General features: G+C 35.0%; 1 protein-coding gene and 1 long non-coding RNA gene across 3 annotated transcripts in view; one reads left to right on the top strand and one right to left on the bottom strand.

The window, feature by feature from the left end:
* The first annotated feature begins 390 nt into the window (after positions 1-390).
* The window catches only part of LOC129443216 (E3 ubiquitin/ISG15 ligase TRIM25-like), a 112,980-nt gene continuing 94,034 nt past the window's right edge, over positions 391-19,336 (top strand). The window contains exons 1-6 of one of the 2 annotated variants that reach the window (XM_073864469.1): positions 391-1,030; positions 1,228-1,323; positions 1,404-1,637; positions 1,813-1,966; positions 2,118-2,174; positions 2,911-6,748. In XM_073864469.1, the coding sequence (XP_073720570.1) occupies positions 440-1,030; positions 1,228-1,323; positions 1,404-1,637; positions 1,813-1,966; positions 2,118-2,174; positions 2,911-3,437 (1,659 nt within the window). In that variant the 5' untranslated portion in view covers positions 391-439 and the 3' untranslated portion in view covers positions 3,438-6,748. Of the gene's footprint in view, positions 1,031-1,227; positions 1,324-1,403; positions 1,638-1,812; positions 1,967-2,117; positions 2,175-2,910; positions 6,749-19,336 lie in introns of those variants that run through there. The other variant, XM_073864468.1, reaches the window with a different exon arrangement.
* Positions 11,796-17,454, bottom strand: LOC129429393 (uncharacterized). Its single transcript, XR_012368225.1, has 4 exons — positions 17,148-17,454; positions 16,370-16,409; positions 16,098-16,243; positions 11,796-13,082 (listed from the first exon to the last, which is right to left on the bottom strand). It is a non-coding gene; the product is annotated as an uncharacterized lncRNA (long non-coding RNA).

The following is a 19,336-nucleotide window of genomic DNA, read 5'->3' as shown; positions in this document are numbered from 1 at the left end:
GAAAGAGGGCTGTAGATATTTTAACTGTTTTATATTGATAGTGGAATTTTGATGTATTTGCTTGTGTGTGTGTATATGTGTATGTATGATGTTTTTTGTTTCAAACTCAAATGTGCTTGTATCTGTCAATCTTGGCCAGGACGCTCTTACAAAAGAGATTTTTAATCTCAATGTGCTTTCTTTCCTGGTAAAATAAAGGTTTAATAATAATAAAATTTCCTGGTATAGAAAACACATTTTTACCGAAATTAGTCAAAATGGATTTATTGCGTTTTGGAACCAAACTCTATTTATAACACTGACATCTAGTGGACATTTAGTGAACGAGCACTAAACTACCTTGCTTACGTTTTTCAAACACGGAAACATTTATTGAGACGAGAAACCGGAACTACTGAAGAGTTTTTGAACGCGTGAATGTATTTGTGCAGTCTGTAAAATGGCAGAAGCGAATTTTTCAGTGATTCAGGATCAGTTCATCTGTTCAATCTGTCTGGATTTACTGAAGGATCCGGTGACCATTCCCTGTGGACACAGTTACTGTATGAGCTGTATTACAAACTGCTGGAATCAAGATGATCAGAAGAGAAACTACAGCTGCCCTCAATGCAGACAGACCTTCAATACAAGACCTGATTTAAATAAAAATGTGGTGTTTGCTCAGATGGTGGAGATGCTGAAGAAGACAAAACTTCAGACTGATCGATCTGCTCTCAGTTTTGCTGGACCTGAAGATGTGAAGTGTGACGTCTGTACTGAGAGAAAATACAAAGCTATCAAGTCCTGTCTGGTGTGTCTTGAATCTTACTGTCAATCTCACTTTGAACAACATGAAGCTTTTCACAGAGAAAAGAAACACAAAGTGATTGATGTGACAGGAAGACTTCAGGAGATGATCTGCTCTCAACATGACAAACTCATCGAGGTTTACTGTCACACTGATCAGAGATGTATTTGTTTAATGTGTGTGATGGATGAACATAAAAATCACGACACTGTATCAGCTGCAGCAGAGAGAACTGAGAAACAGGTATGAACAAATGAACAAATATATGAAATATAAATATAAAGCAGAAGTGAAGTGACTGATTAGTGCCGCGTGGCCACATGAGGGCGCACAAGAGCAGAAGAAATGACAGCTTGAATGTAAAACAGAAACTAGTTTAGAAGATTACTCGCCCAACTTGCCTGACCAGTTGAGTTATCTGTTATGAATCTGTTGAACAGAGATTACTGGAGGACAAGCAGAGAAAACTCCATCAGAGAATCCAGGAGAAAGAGAAGAAGCTTCAGGATCTAAGAGAGTCTGTGAAGATTCACACGGTGAGTTTTGATGAAACATAAATACTGAAAGAAGTGTTTGAGATTGAGTTGAATGTTTCTCTCTGTGTGTGTGTTAACAGATCTCTGCACAGACAGCAGTGGACGACACCGAGAGGATCTTTACTCAACTGATCCGATCCATTGAGAGAAGACGATCTGAGGTGATACAACTGATCAGAGATCAGGAAAAGACTGCAGTGAGTCGAGCTGAAGATCTCTTGAAGAAACTGAAGCAGGAGATTGATGATCTGAGGAGGAGAAATGATGAGATGGAGAAACTTTCACAAACAAAAGATCACATCAGTTTCCTTCAGGTAACTCAACACTGTACACGACAACATACATTACAATAAATACATCTTGACTTTAATCTGATAGGATTGAGTTTTATTCATGTCAATAGAGTAAAGATCACGTCTAAATCAACACAAATCTGATTGTTGTGTATTGTAGGTTTGATGTTTTTGTCATTGTGTTGTGTTCATGTAGAGTTTTCAGTCTCTCTCTTCATCTTCTGGATCTTCAGACAACATCACTGTCTCTTCTCTTCTCTCTTTTGATGATGTGATGAAATCTGTCACTAAACTGAAAGAAAAGATGGAGGATTTTTGTAAAGAAGAGATTGAAAAGATATCTGAGAAAGGTAAAGAAACATCTCAAACTAAGACTGTGATTTACTCTCAGAAATGAGTCTTACAGTAACATCAAATATAACAGAAGAAATACAGAGCAGATTAAAATGATGATGATTTTATATGAGATTTAATCTGATGATGTCACTTTATTTTCTTTAGTTTCATTCACTGAAATTATTACCAATGAACCCAAGATCAGAGAGGAGTTCCTAAAGTGTAAGACACATTTTTTTATTATTATTATTTCTCATTCATTACATTGAGATCATATAATACACTATAATACATTATGTAAGAAATAATTGACAACATGCTGTTGAATTATTCAAGAATAATGTTACACGATACACCCGTAGTGTGTGGTCAGCAATAATCTTTAGGTAGATGGTCCGTGTCGAAGTACATTACATTTAGGTATTTATCAAACACTTTCATCTAAAGTGACTTATAAAAGTGAGGAACACAACAAACACAGATCCACATGAATGTCAGGACTCTCATTGGTCAGTGTAATGTTTACCGTCCTGATTTCATCTCACTTCACACGTACATCAATAAACCTTCATGATGACTCTGATGATGCTTCACTGCTTGTTCTTGTTTGCATCACTTTTGTCCGCTTCAAAGCACTTCATACCTGAAACACCACACAAGTCTTGATGTTTTGTGATCCAGTCGTCTATCATCACTATTTTCCTCTTGTCAGAGTCGTTCAGATCTTTTCTTCTTCTAACAGATGAAACTGAAGAACTGACTGTTGACTTGTTGTCTAATATATCTGACTGTAATAATATAATCAATGTTATTCACTTCATCTCTTTAAATGATCAGTGTATAGATACTGTATATACACTAACCTGACCTTTACACTCAAATTAACAAATAAATCATCATAGAAACATGCAAACAAATATTATAAACTATTAAAATATGATGTTTTTATCTTCCTCAGATTTCAGTCTCTTCTCTCTGGATCCAAACACAGCATGTGGAGTTATCTGTTTGTTGGAGAAGAACACAGCGGCTACTCGCACTAACACATTTCAGAAGTATCCTGATCATCCAGACAGATTTGATGTTTGGGTTCAGGTGTTGTGTAGTGAGAGTTTATGTGGACGCTGTTACTGGGAGATTGAATGGAGTGGGGATGATGGTGTGTATATATCAGTGTCATATAAGAGCATCAGCAGGAAGGGAGGTGATGAGTGTAGATTTGGATATAATGATCAGTCCTGGAGTTTGTTCTGTTCTTCCTCTCAATGTTCATTCTCTCACAATAATATAAAGACAAATCTCCCTGTAGTGTCCAGTAAAATAGGAGTTTATGTGGATCACAGTTCAGGATCTCTGTCCTTCTACAGCGTCTCTGACACAATGACACTCATCCACAGAGTCAACACCACATTCACTAAACCTCTCTATGCTGGGTTTGGGTTAAATTGGTGGTCAACAGTGAAACTATGTGATCTAACATTATAAATGATACATGCTTATACTGGTTAATATACACAAGTGTCAACTAAACCAGTTTATATAATTTGACAAATCAAAAGATAAATTATAATTCATATTTGAATATAAATGAACATTAAACATAAACAAGTCGTTGTCTTTACAGACTAAAACTAAAATAACAGCCTCATGCAAAGCATTCTGGGAAACAAAATCTAAAGAAAAAAAAAGTAAAAGGTTGATGATGATTTCTGGTTCCCAGAATCCTTTCCATGAGGCTTTTATTTTAAAGTTTTATCCTGTAAATATAAAGACTTGTTAATGTTTAATGTTCATTTCACTTTGAACAAACTCTTGCCAGTAAATAACATCAATTTAAATCTACAGTAAGTTACTGCCAAACAGCTTCAAGTATCACTGTAATTTCTACAGAATTTATTTACAGTGTATCTTTGAGATTTTTCTGTCTAGATTGTCCGTCTAACTTTAGTTACTGCATTATGCAGTGCACTTCATATACATCATTGTAAATATATACAAAGTCTCATTTACGTCTTTTAGTTTTTAAACAGAATTAAAGTGCTGTTTTTGAAAAGTGCGCATGTGTGTAAGAATATGAGCTTTAAAGGAAACACAGTTTTTCAATATTTTACTATGTTTCTACCTCAACTTAGATGAATGAATACATACCATCTTTTTTCAATGCATGCACTTAATCCATTTCCATTACATTGTTTTAAAAATAAAAAATCAATTCTTCATAAAAATGATCTTTAGTGTTTGGTGGTCTGTACAACACGATTACACTGAATGACATTTCAGGAGTTCGAGTTATTGGAACACCAATTCCTTCAATTTCATTATCAAAATAGTAGTTCTCCTACAATATGGTTATGAAAAAAGATCTTTCTAAAGACAAAAAGTGTGAATTATCTTAAAAATGCAAATTACTTCCAATTTATATTTGGTGGATCTAAACAGCATATAACAGAGATATTTCAGAGATGTCACACATTGTTTTTTTCATACATACACGTGTTATATTAAAAAGCTGTGCAATGATCACTGAATTATTACAGATTATTTATGCACATTATTATGTTAAGTATGTTCAGATTAGGGTTGCAAAGGTGCAGAAACTTTCCATGGGAACTTAATCTGGAAAATTTTGGAAATATTCGAATTTATGGAAATTATTTGGAAATTTAGGAAAATGTATATAAACTATATCATATACAAACATAAATAAACATTTTGTTTGGTCATAAGCAGACATGCATGCAAGGTAATACAAATACTTGCAAGAATCCTGATACTTGCACTCATCAAGCCTGAATTTATTTGATCAAAAATCCTTCAGAAATCATTATAATATGGTCTAATATGGAATTTTGGTTAAATAAATGCAGGCTTAAGAGATGTGTTTTTTTTGGGGGGGGTACTTTTTTAATTATCTCACCTTAATGTTTTTCAGTCAGTGTATTTGTCTTTACAATGGTATAATGTTGTTGCACACCTTTCAAATATCTTGTTTATGCAGTTTATATTTTGTTTGAAGATTGTCTGTATATTCATGTACTTTGTGCAGCTCTGTCTGGATTTGGTTTTGGTCAGAATGCGAACACAACTTCTCCTCCTGACAGTCTTGTTTTTCTGTGTCTGCTCGTCTCTATAGTGAGCTTGTGTCCACTGATTCTGGATCTGCTCAAGATGTGTACAGATAGTTTGCCATTCTGTAATCTCTTCAGGGACCAATAACATTGCATTTTACTTTGTTGTTGTGTTTGGGTTTTGATTTTTGTTATAATTTGGTTAACAGGTTTATCCGTATTGTTTAGGTTTAGATCATCAGTGTGATGATGCGCATCAATAGATGTTAATGAAACATCAGGACTGAAGCTCTGAATCAGTTCAGATAGATGATTTGTTTTTTTTGTATTTCAGGGCTTTCACTGAGAATTTGATTGGCCATATTTGTACTTTTATTACTTGGATATTTTCCCAATTCATCCCTGCATGCATTATTTGTTGAAAGATGTTTTTACAAAGTTCATTATAAAGAATCTCAACTAGATTGTTTCCTATTTGGTGAAATCTTGGTTTGGATTTGTTAATGGACCTCACTGCCAGGACAAATGCTTTAATCACTGATTCCAATATTTTGATCCAAATTCTGACAGGGATCTCTATTGGACATTGATGCTTTATGGCATAAAAGACCCTCTGAGCTTTATCTCTCAGTTTATTCACTGCAGGGTTTCCTTTAGATGTGATTTTTAAACTCAGGTAATTGTAGTGTGATGTGTGAGTTATGTTGTTAGTTTTTAATGTATATGTTGGTGTTGTGTTCCTTTAGAATCTGGATCTTTTCTAGAAGGTGATAATTTCATTTTTTTTAAGGTTGACAGTATTGTTCAAGCATGTTGAGGTTCTGCTGTAAGCCGTGTTCAGTGGATGACAACAGAACCAGATCATCTGCTTACTTTTTTTGTTTCTTTTGGCCTGACAGTCTTTGGATCAGTCTGAGTGTTTTTCCTTATAGGAGCGTTGATGTTCCTGTTAAATCCCTCTTGTGGCGCTGTTGCACTGCTTGAGGCTTCTTCAATGTTACACAGAGAAAACACAGTGAAGTCTCAGATACTTTACTGCTGCAGTATGAGACTGTGATGATAAGTCAGAAAACCTTTTGAAGGTTCTGCTTTGTACCTTTTCAGGTACACTAAACATAATACAATATTGCAGATTTTTGGGCACATTACTGTACTTTAAAGATCTTTTGTGTGTGTATCAGGTGAAGAAACATAATGAACTTATGTGACCGATCTTTCTTGAACCGGCAATCGGTCCACATGGGTGCTCTTACAAGGAGGTTTATGGCTGTGCGTCAGACCCGTGACATTACTATGTGGAGTGTTTTATATATTTAGCAGCGCAGAAGGTTGTGGGTTTGAACCCAGGGAACACAAGTACTAATAAAATGTATATTTCGCTTTGAATGAAAGCGTCTGCCGAGTGCATACATGAGTGAGGATTATAAACTGCTATCTGCTGTTACACTGACAATCTCCTGCCAACAAGATCTGCTTCAGTGCTGCTTCATCCTGATTATTACTGATTTCATGCTGGTCTAGATACTGAAACCACGCTGTTTAACAGCATGAATGCTGGTCAGCCAACATGGATTTGGGAAAGCTGTTTGTCCATGAGAAGTGTGCTGGTTAAAATAGTTCATAAGGGACACCAGCATCAAAATATTGATTGAATGAAATCTTAAAAAATAAACCATTGACCAGACTTATGTAAAAATATGTTTTTTTTACATCTGTAGCACATCTTTATGATGTATATAAATAATGATATATTTTTGCTTGGTCCTGTGTTTCTTAAGCTTTCAGAATCACTTTATCAGCAGCTTTAACATCACAGAGAATTGAAGGGGGGTCTGGGTTCCTTCTCATCACAGTCCATTTGATTTTCAAAGTGATGATGGTTTGGCCTCACGCTGTCATGGTTACAACAACCCTTTTTGCATAAGATCAGTCTGTTGCCATAGCAGCCACTCTGAGCTTTGCTGTCAGAAGAGAGAGACTGTCTGTATCTGTTACCATAGAGACCAGCGTGATGAGTGTAGCACCAGCAGCATCAGATGGACAGTGAACTGATTTAACTGTAAATACAGTGGACACAATATCATTTTACATTATAGTAAAAATCATGTAAGATAAACCAAGATATCTTAAAACAAAGGTGCTACATGATGCCATAGAAGAATCATTTCTTTCTTACTTAAATGCAAAAACTGGTCACATGACCCACATGGCGCTATAGATTCTCCAACCAAAAGTGCAATTTTAAGTAATTTTGTCTATATGATTGCCTACAACAAATCTGTCACCTTCATTGTTATGTAAAGAAGTTTTGGAAACAAATGTACATTATGACTGGGTAGCATATATATCAACAAATGTATTTTAGAAAATTACAGAAAAATGCATTTTGCCTGACATAAGGTCATATCATGCATTCAAGGTTGGAATGCAAGTATATTTTATTTGTAAAGAAAATAGTTTAAATTATAGTATTTGCATTTTTTTATGATTTTTTAATGCATTTGCAAGAATAATAATTCACATATTATATCTGCACATATCATTTAATGCAGGGGATGAATCAATATTTTTTCAATTCTAAAAAGCATAAAGCAGAGGTAGCACTGCCACATGATAAAAGTGAGGAGGAATGAGGAAGATGAAATCATAGCTGCAATCTGTCAGGGATGGAGATAAAGATTCAGATTTTGTATGTGCATTGTACATACATTTGCATTATTAATTAACATTGCTGGCATGTCTAATCATCATGGGATTGGTCTGCCTTAGACTAATGACCTACCGGAATATTCCCAATTCATTAAAAAATTATTCAAATTGTTCAATAACTAAAACCAAGTATCGAATTTCATGGGGAGCATCCATATAAATTCTGACAAGTGGGCAGGAAGGGTGAAATATATTCACCAGTCTCAATATTCAGGGGTGAAAGGTGCTAGTTGTCAAAGGCAATATCTCAAAAACCATAACTTCTCCCCTGCTATACAACATTAACCTGTAAATTCAGTCATGCATCGTAAGCAATGTTCAAAACAAAATGATATTAATAAAGTTATGCAGGTGTGTGTGCGTGTGTATTGGGCAACTCCGGTCCTGAAGGGATGAAGAGTCCAGCTCTGACCACAATCAAACACACCTCCATGTCATTTACTAGTAATCCCTAGACAGTAAGCTAGTAAGCTGTGTTTAATAAAGGTTGGTATTAAACTCTGCAGGACAGCGACCCTCCAGGACCGGAGATGTCCATCCTTGGGTTATGTAAATGCTTGTAAGGATAAGGTACAGAATAAGGTTATGTTTTTTTACCTTATACACTGACTGCAATCATAGCAAGTTGTAATGTCAATTTGTTAACACAATACTTTTCACTGTATCGTTGCACTATGGTACTATGTTGCCTCAGGGCACCAGCTAAAGAAGAAATGTTACTTTTTTTTATTAAATAAGAAATTTGTAATATAATACAAACTAGATAAATCTGTTGTTTAAGTGTTTGGTAAAATAAATTTATATTTTTCAGTACATATATATTTTTGTTTTTGCATAAAAATGTCAAATGCTTAAATTTGTCAGTGTTGGGGAAAGTGACTTTTAAAAGTAGGCTAATGCATTACAATAAGTTACTCCCCAATAAAGTAACTAAATGTGTTACTTAGTTACTTTTCATGGAAAGTAATACTTACGTTACTTTTAAGTTACTTTTGCATTACTTTTTCTTACTTGGCTGAGGTTTGATCTCTTTCAGGCCTTGCAGGTGTTTTTTATGACTGAGAAGTTCTGCATTTAGAAATTGAATATTTCCATTGCAAAAATGTGAAGCTCTGGTCTGCCATTTTTGTTTTTCACTCAAACTGTTCTTGCTTAGGCGCGTGCGTAATTCAACGTGACTACGTTCAGTTTAATTTAGTACATTTAAAAAAAAATCAAATTAATTAAACTGAAAAGTAACTCGCATTACTTAAAAAAAAAAGTAACTTAAATATTACTTGTACATTTATAAAGTGATGCGTTACTTTACTTGTTACTTCAGAAAAGTAACGTAACGTAAAAAGTGCCAGGAAGTGTCTGAAAAAAATAATTTATTCAATTTACTCAATTTTTTTAAGGAAAGTGGTCACGCATCAGTGTTGGGGTAACGCATTAAAAGTATCATGCATTACGTAATAATACACTGAAAAAATGATTCATTCAATTTACTCAGTGGTCGCAATCAATTTATTTAAGCTACATTTAAACAAAAGTTTTTTGTTTTGTTTTTCTGATTTTTTTAAAAAATGTAGCTTAAATAAATTGATTGCGACCACTGAGTAAATTGAATGAATCATTTTTTCAGTGTATTATTACGTAATACATGATGCTTTTAATGCGTTACCCCAACACTGATTGTATATAATAATAAATAATGCAAATGTTTATTGATATGGTTTAAATGTTCAATCTTAAGCAGGTAAAACATCTCAAATATTTTCTCCTCATTGATATCATAGTGCATACCATAGAGGGTTAAAAGTGTGTATGTCCAGAAGATGTGTGAGTTTATATTCAGTGTGACCTGGTTGATGATAAATTAGGCTTTGAAAAGTCTTTCAGACTCGTATAAAGGAGCAGCAGAGCTTTAACACGAGAGGAGAATCTCATTGTTGACTTTGGCCAGAACAGATAGCACATTCATGGGCAACATGTCTTTGTCTCGTTTTAAACAAACATTTTCATCAGTGTAGATAATACTTCAGATTTGTAGACTGTGCTCTGTGTTTTCACAGATGTGTTGAGATGAGCTCCTTGACGTTTGGAGAGCTTGATGCATGTGTCTTAACTCTCCATTTCATGCGGTTCTGTAGCGCTGCAGAGTTTCATTTCCTGCCCTCATTGTTTACATCACGCTGTTCTGTTATCTCTCACTGAACACAGACTCACTCGAGGGAGCTGCACGCTATTTGTCAGACTGACGGACTGAATAAAGTATGTGATACAAGAGAAGAGCATTCAGAAAGAGAAGAGAAAATCTGCTTATGAGGTTAAAAGAAGTGCCAGGCAAAGCGACATCAGAATGAATTGTGATAAAGGAGAAGGTGCCTATGTGTTCATGGGACGTTTTACAGTGAAACAAAAATCTCTGTGATGCCAATGGGACTTAAACACCTTTAGATGTATATAGAAAAGATGATTTAAAAGGTCTCAAGTTTCCTTCAGAAGAAGGTAAATTAGTTTTGGTAAACCATTCTTTGCAAACATGTGAAAAAATAGGTCATTGAAATATGGCTCCCCTTGTGATGTCATAAGGGGATCTTATTATAATAATACCATCCTTAATCTGCACTATCCAACCATGACACTGCCATTTAGCGCAGAGAGAAAGAGAGAGAAAAAATCATTGACGGCACTAAGTCTCAATTTTAACAAACCATTATGGTGATCAGTGTTTGCGTTTCATCAGCTCTTTTGCATTTTAAAGGTCACACCCCAAAGTGGCAATTTTAACATGCTATAATAAATTATCCTTGGGGTATTTTGATTGAAAGCTTCCCATATGTACTTTCAGGACACAAAAAATTTATTTTTAAAAAGTCTTGTGAAATGTCCCCTTTAACTCTTTCCCCACCAGCGTTTTCAAAAAAAGTTTTTCATGATTTTCACAAAAGTTTAATGCCTTCCAGAAAATGTTCTTCTTTAAATATATAAACAAACAATATATCAAATGAAAGAACAGACCCTCTGCTTTCAAACAAAAAAAACGTTTCATCCTACCTTCAGTAGTTCTTTTGTAATCAGCTTTTGAATATGGGTATGTTTCTGCAAAAACACCACATTTTGAGCAAAAAGCAGAGATAATTACATTTTTGTGACAGACTTTTCATAGAGTTCCCATTCAAAGCGATCTTTAAAACAGACACGGACATGCAGCTGTTTGCCCTAGGGCAATACTTCCGGGTTTAAAAAGTTGCGGAAGGGCGCCACCTGGTGGATAATAGCGGTATTGCGGAAAGACGGAAATACTCGTCAGCGGCGGGGAAGCGTTTTCTCTTCATTGAAGAGATATCTCGTCAATGGCGGGGAAAGAGTTAAAGTATGGAAGCAAATTGGTAGCAATTTTCAATTTAGAATGTAATATGCAATATGGCGATGCTTTTCTTTATTTAAATGTACATTTCCATATGTGCAATGTTTTGTGCAAAATTAAAATTTATTTGAATCATTTAATTTACATTTGCCATTTTCTACAGTCTTGTTTTAAAAGCATTTTTAATGCAGTTTTTAAAGGCGGAGTCTACGATGTTTGAAAAAACGCTTTGGAAAAGGAGACGGGCCGACTACCAAAACACACTTATAGCCAATCAGCAGGAGGGAGCATGTCTACTAACCGACATCCTTGCCGGGTTGCGTATGTGTGGGGCGAGTCTATCAACAGAAGGTCCAGATTCTATTGGGGTACACTGAAAAAAAAAATCCTTTCAATTTACGTAATTTTAATGTGTACATCGGTCCCACATGATCCGATTGTTTAAAACCAAAATAATTTTCTCAAATTAATTTTTATGTGTCAGACCAAAACATTTTAATTACTTTAAGTAGTCTAATAGAAATATATTGACTCAAAGTGCTATTTCTCTTTACTATAACACATTTATTTTGTAATGTTTAAGTAATTTTATTATGTAAGGGGACTAGATTTTCATCTCTAATTCCAACATGCTTTTTTAATGCTTATATTATGGGATTATGTAACTCTAAAGCAATTTCATTATGTCTCTGGCACCAGAATAATCATCCATAATTATCCAAATGTTATTTATTTTTTTAAAAATACATTTGCATTGGCATAAAAAGCAAAGAGTTTTGTACAAATGTTTAGTGATATTGAGGCAAACCACTGCTTTCAGATCATCAATTCAATTACATCATTACACATTAATTCATTAACAGTCAATAACTATTACAACAATCAGCACATGCAGTACATACATAAAGGGGCAATTTCCCAAACAGGTTGTAGATTAATCCATGACTAGGCCCTAGTTATATTAGGATATTTTTAATAAAATAAAGTTTACAAACAAACCTACCTTACAAAAACAACACTGGAGTACATCTTTAGACAAAACGGTAACACTTTACAATAAGGTTCATTAGTTAATATTAGTTAATGTATTAACTAACATGAACAAACCATGAGCAATACATTTGTTACAGTATTTATTAATCTTTGTTAATGTTAGTTAATATAAATAAAGCTTTATTTGCTTGTTCATGTTAGTTCACAGTGCATTAACTAACATTAACAAAATTTTAATAAAAGTATTAGTAATTGTTGAAATTAACATTAACAAAGATGAATAAATGCTGTATAAGTGCAGTTGATTATTAGTTCACATTAATTAATGTAGTTAACTAATGTTAACTAATGAACCTTATTGTAAAGTGTTACCGACAAAACAATAGCACTGATATATGGCATTGCAAAAGTCTGGGACTAGGAAAAGCCCCATCTGTGAAACTGACCCAAATGTTTAAAATAGTTACTATCACAGTAGATTTAGACGTGCTAAAGCACAAACACTGCATTCCAAAGAGACATGCAAAACAGTAAGTACTATTATTTATAAAATGGATTTACAAACTGGAAAATATCACTCCTTCAGAAAGTCAGAGCTACAGCATTTATAAACTGTTAAATCAAAGATTCAACAAAAACAAAATACAACAACCATTTCCAAAATCGACTCTGAGCAGCAAACTGTTAATGTATTAATAATAGAAAACACTTAAAACAGATAAAAAATTCAAAAATGAGCAGCACAGTCTTTCTGATCCTTTCACTGAAAGAAACTGTTCGTTAAAGTTACTCTCAATGAAGTTTGGATTTCCTCAAAAATAAAGCGGAGATCAGGATAGCTCAGGATTAAGGCATACATCAGCTCAAACACGATGTTGCAACACCTTCATGGCTTCCAGGACTATACAAATATCCTCTTCTTCATCACAAGCAGCATGTTGTTTGAGAGCACAAATCCCAACATTGGTGTCTTCAAATGACCTCACTGATGCTGACTTCATCCATGCCCTGTACAAAACAAACAAATGTAGTTAAAGAAACAGAAAAAAGGTTACTGTTACAATAAAAGTGTCATTGGAAATTAGTACAATGCAAACAAATATAAATGTAAGTATACAGACCCATGTGCATTGCCACAGCATGTTACAATTGGTAACAAATACATGGGTTACAAAGCAAGGCAGCTGCACTGTCCACTGCTCTGGGTGTGTGTGTGTGTGTGTTCACAAGGGATGCTCCGATCTAGGGCTGCAGCTATCGATTCTTTTTGTAATCGATTAATCTAGCACTGAAACGATCGATTAATCGAGTAATCGGATAATTTTTTTGTGTTTTTAAACAACCAAAACAAATAATGCATAACGAAAATGACTTGGCTGTAAAATGTTCAAGCATTTGGCTTTTATTTCTAAAAAAAAAGAGGTATTTGGCTCCAAGAAATAAGCCTATTTATTTCAATTTTTTACCCATTTAGTGTTTATAAGTGCCAGTGCCAACAATTAAACACTTTAATTTATTAATATGCACAACAGGTTTCATGCTGTAATCTAGCCCTGACATCAAAGTAAATATCTGGTTTATGTACATTTCTACACCTGCAGCATTTACCATTAGGCTTTTAACATATAATATATCATTTCTGGGGTGAGCCTATTTGCTATGGTAACAACCTGTGTGTATGCGCGATTGCGCGCACGTGCACTTGTGTTTGTGTGTGTGCACGCGTTCTGTGCGTGATGAAGAGTGACACCCCAGTCAGACGTTCAGTTGCTTCATTGCATTTTGGTACTGCAGAAATACATACATTACTTTTCAATAGAACGCTGCATTTGGTTTGCATCACTTGCATTGCGGTGCATTTTAGGTTAAGAATCCGTTCGAAAAATCACAACATCACCTCCCGCTGTATACAGTGAATGCATGCAGCTAAAATTATTGTTGCGTGGCTACATAAAAGTTTAAGCATATGTGATGCATTGCGCGATCAGTCTGACTCGCGTGAGAGAGAATAACTTCCTTATGCTAAACTCCAATAAGACAGAGATTATTATTATTGAACAAAATATGTCAGATTACAAGTTGCCCATATATGATTGCACTGTGGTGCCGTTTTTTGGTACACACACCTGTAGTGCATGCGTGTGTGTCAAGGGGTTCTTTTTTAATCTATACTGTCCTGCAATTGAACGTGAATACGTTTACTACTTAAAAACATCAAAGCTAAACATCATATCTAGTCAAACCGCATAACGACATCGCAAACACAGTATGGGATTAAAATCAGCGGAAGCTATGTTACCTTGTTTCATCGACGCTTGGTGAAACAGCAGTGGATGTTTTTAGTTCAGATGCTGAATGTAATGATAATGTAATGATCCCAAACTTTAGACAGTCTCTCTCTGCCGTTTATGGACATATTCGCTCCGCCATCGCGCCAACTAAATTCAAACTGTACCACGCGCAATGATGTGCTTCCTGAACATTGAACAACGGTCCGTGTGAATCAGATCTCGGCGCGTGTAGTGCGCGTCATAGGAATTTAACGAGGCTTCGAGGCAGAATTTTTGCCTCGAGGAATTTTTTGAATCGAGTAAATCGAGTAACTCGATGAATCGTTTCAGCCCTACTCCGATCGATCGGCCGATAATGGCATTAAATGACTCAATCGGTGCTTGCTAAATCTGCCGATCTCATAAACCGATCTTTCTGTTTACTTTTGTCATCAAAAGGATCCTGAATGTGGCTGCAATTAAAGACATTTTTTACGTAGCACAAGCATTTTTAAAACCCTTTGCTCATGTGCGGCGTGCAGATTTGTATGTCTCTCTTTGCCTTTACAGAGATATGCGTATTTTCTATGAGGACGTGCTCCGGTCAACAGCGCGAGGCGTCTTCACATCCCCATCAAACAGCGTATACAACACATATCTATCACGGACAATTGCATCCTCATGCCAACAGTTTCTTATTTGCATGTGTCTTAAAGTTTTGAGCGTTTAAACTTTTATTTTCCTCACAGCTGCTTGTCTGCGTTCAGCCGCCGCCCACACACACAGCAGCCTGTCATCAGTGCACGTGAACAGAGCGATCTCTCTCTCACGTCTTAAAGCTGCAGTAACCTAATTCATCTCTCAATAAAATCACTCTCTGCTCTTGACTAAAGAACTTTTATACTTCATACGAATGCGTGTATATTTAATTAATACAGTAAAGTCTGTGAAGTGTTTTATTTTCAGTACTTTTAGGAGACATAAGCCTTTTTAAAGCCATATTAAATTTCTCTATGCAGAATAAATATTTGTTGTGCTTATTTATTTGAGTCACTATTAAAACAATAATATACCTAATTACTGCAAGTAATATAACACAGGCAACATCCGTATTATTATTTTATCTAGAAAAAATGTAACAGTTACAGTCATCAAAGAGCTTGCATATCAGCTTTAAAAAAATCAGAATCGGTATCGGCCAATCACGAAGATTACAAATCGGTGATCGAATCGGCTGCAAAAATCCTGATCGGAGCATCCCTAGTGTTCACTACACTGGAATGAGTTAAATAAAGAGGCCATGTTTCGAGTGTGTGCTACCATACCTGACAATCACATCAAAAGTGAATTCTTTCATTTTCTCACTCTCATGTTGTTACAGACCTGTATAAATGTCTTTGTTCTGATAAACATGAAGGAAGATATTTATTTTGAGAAATGTTTGCAACCAAACTGTTCATGAGCCCCATTCACTTCAATAGTATTATTTTTCCCCACTATGGAAGTGAATGGGGCTTATGATTGGTTTGGTTACAAACATTCCTCAAAATATCTTCCTTAGTGTTCATCAGAACAAAGACATTTATACAGGTTTGTAACAACATGATAGGGAGTAAGTGATGAGAATTTTTATTTTTGGGTGAAGTATCCCTTTAAATCTTCCCAGGTATTTTAATGACCTGTGTGCCAAAAGACGTTCTGTACTTCCAACAATGTTTACACATTTTTATGTCTATGAATCTATATTACTTACTTCTGTCATTTGATCATTAATTGTTTGAAGTCTTTTTGCTAGCTGTCATCCTTTCTGATAGAAGAGTTTCGTCAGGTTTTTGGATTGGAGGTCCAGGTGACACAGGAACATTAGACAGTAGTGATTCTTTTAAATTCAGCATTTATCTGAAAACAAATTAACCAACCATTGTATATTTGAGTACTGCGAGTAAAAGAATAATAATTGTATATTAGTTACAAAAATAAGATATAGCTCCTAACAGCAGTACAAAAGTGAAAGAAATTACTTACCAATGCTTTTGAGTGTGTAGCGCATGCAAGGATGATGTACCTATAAGAGGAAATATTCAGATGAGAAATCAACACATAACCTCAAATGATGAAGGTCACACATACACAGAGCAATAATGAAATAAGTATTATATCTGTCATAGGACGCAATGTTGGACAAAATGAGATCTTAAAACACGGTTCTCTTCTGAAAACGTCAGCTTTAAGGTGTGGCACTTCAAAGCGGGTTTTTTTCAGTGAATATACCAGACGTCACGCGAGACATTTAAAAAAGCTTTTTCTAATAGAATCAAGTGTTGCTCGTGTCTCGTGGCGTAGCGAAGTCATGAATAACTGACGCGGGTCTGTTCATCTGATTAAGCAGACCGTTTGTTTCATACGCAATGTCATTATTAATTTAGTCAATTGATATCATCTGGTAAATTACTTACATGGATAACGTTACTCTGGACAGAATAACTTTTGGTTAGCGTTTTATTTGTCCTGATACGTTTCCATAGAACAGCTGAGTAAAAAGTGCCTCAAAAGTCAACTCAAAGCTGACAGTTTTCAACTCGGATAAAACTACCAAACGTGAAATAACGTTAAACAGCTGACATTTTTAAAACGCTGTGTTTTTCTTTATGAGCTTGACTGACTGTTAACTTACTCCACCAACCTCCTCCAAACTAATATTTACTACAAGTCATTGCAATGGCTACATATTGTAAACAAAAATAGTCTATCTAGTGAAGATATATCACGTATGAAGCGAACATAAATAAATAATAGAACTTACTTTAATAACGTGGTGTCCGTCTGAGAGAGTTCTTCTGACTGACTGACTGCTGCTGAGTCTTCATTTTGGCGCTCAAAACAAACGATCTTTATTCTTCTTTTATGGCAATCGATGTCCTTCTCATTGAGCTATACTGCCCCTGCTGCTCAGGAGGTGCCGTTTTGTGTCCAAACGCAATTTTATTGCTTTAAGTATTCAATTCAATCAATTTTAATCAATGTGAGAATAATGTGTTCATTTTACATTCAAACAAAACATTTGAATCCTAATCAATTAAATTATGTTTACACAAGGAATATAAATATTTTGTGTTGCATATACATGTTTATTTTATTTAAATTCAAAGACCCACTAAGTCCATTTTTTTCAGTGTAGGGGCCAAGGTTATTTTCGTAAACGAAAACTGAAACTAAGACTAAAACTATCAGCTAAAAAACATTTTCGTTAACTGAAATAAAATAAAAAATTCATAATAAATGAAAAACTAAAACTAAACTAAACGAGCAACAGTTATTGTAAAACTAACTGAAATAAAATAATAATTATCAAAAATAAGTATTCGTTTTCGTAATTAATAAGCTCTCATCCCGTGGCGGAAAATCTGAACAGGCTTTATAATAGACCCCTTAATCGTCTACGTCACTGTGACGTCACCGCTCTAGCTGGAGGCAAAACATAAGAAATCAGCAGGCGCACAAAAAGTTTGAGGTTTTGACTTTAAAATGTCGTCGTCTTGTGTTTTTGGCTGCCAAAATATAAGTAATAGCACTTTTGGTTCAAAACTAAAGTTTTACCGGATCCCGGCAGACATTCCTTCACAGAAATAAAGAAGACAATTGTGGTCGAATGGACAGAAACGATCGCAAATAATTCTCGTGTTTGCAGTGCACACTTCATATCAGGTAAATTAATCTATGCATATGTATTGGTGTGTTGGTCTTATCTAGTACAAATCAGAAAGTTTCTGTTTTAAAGGTGATGATAAGTCAACCGTCAATGCACTAGCTAGCTTAAATGTTAAACAAACATACAGCGATAGATGTGTGTGCCATCCTTTGAATGATCTCTTAAAATAAACCCCATTGCTAATCATAGTTAGCCCAGCGATAGGTTACATTAGACAATAAGCCTTGACAAAATTCCCCAAACCAGCCGAAAATACTTCATATGTAGGAAATATCCAAAACCTGGTTAAAATGTTTCCAGTGAGAACAAGATACAAGAACTAACTGTTACAGAGTTAACTTACAAAAATAGCTGTCACGCAGAGTCAGTAACTTTACATATTCAGACAGTTCCGAACCTTCTTCTGCATCTATGTTTAATAAATCCCTCCTAAACGTCCTGGCTTAAGCTTGTCAGCATTGCGTCCGCGCCTCTTTTTGTCTCCAACTAATCCCCGCCCACCCGGAGACGTTGCAATGTTTACAAACTTTTAAGGAGTCTTTACTTGTAGATGGTGCTTTATGCATGTGAGGTTAGCTGAGGCTGACAGCAACCTCAGTGAACTAATAAATATGTCAGACAGTCTAGCTGCTGTTAGCTGCTAAACTATAATTACTAAAACTATAACTGAAACTAAATAAAATAAAAACTAAATAGAAATGTGTTTGCAAAATAAAAACTAAACTAAAACTAACAAAACCATTCATGAAACTAACTAAAACTAAACTTAAATTTAAAGCAAAATTGAAAACGATACTAAAATAAAAACTAATTTGAAAAAGCAAAACTATAATAACCTTGGTAGGGGCGTGTTTGTTTAGGTGATTTCAAATATCAACATTGGCTTTCAAACATCGTGGACTCCGCCTTTAAGTTGCAAAATAAAATGTATTACCTGAACTGATTAGATTAGATATTAACACGGTCAAGCGAAAACTGTATCAAAAATCATTTAAATGTAATTTTCCTAAATACATTTATGGGCAGGACACATGGGATTGCATTTTCATTTATCGTGCAATGGATCTAGCAAATTAATTTGAAAATGTTTGGCGAGTTGACCATGCAGTCCATGCCCCTGCCCTGTGAATCACTGCGTCAAGACGGGCCAACATCTCCGGTTGTGTGCGCTCACGTGAAAAACATGGCAGAGGCAGGCCAGGGCTAATTAAGAGTCTTATATTCACTGACGCATTAAGTGAAGCATAAACAGAGAAATGCTATAAAGATTTTTACATGAAGTC

Source organism: Misgurnus anguillicaudatus, unplaced genomic scaffold (assembly GCF_027580225.2).
Source record: "Misgurnus anguillicaudatus unplaced genomic scaffold, ASM2758022v2 HiC_scaffold_26, whole genome shotgun sequence".
NCBI lineage: Eukaryota > Metazoa > Chordata > Actinopteri > Cypriniformes > Cobitidae > Misgurnus > Misgurnus anguillicaudatus.
Note: the sequence above shows the minus strand (reverse complement) of the source record. Positions and strands in the feature narration are given on the sequence as shown.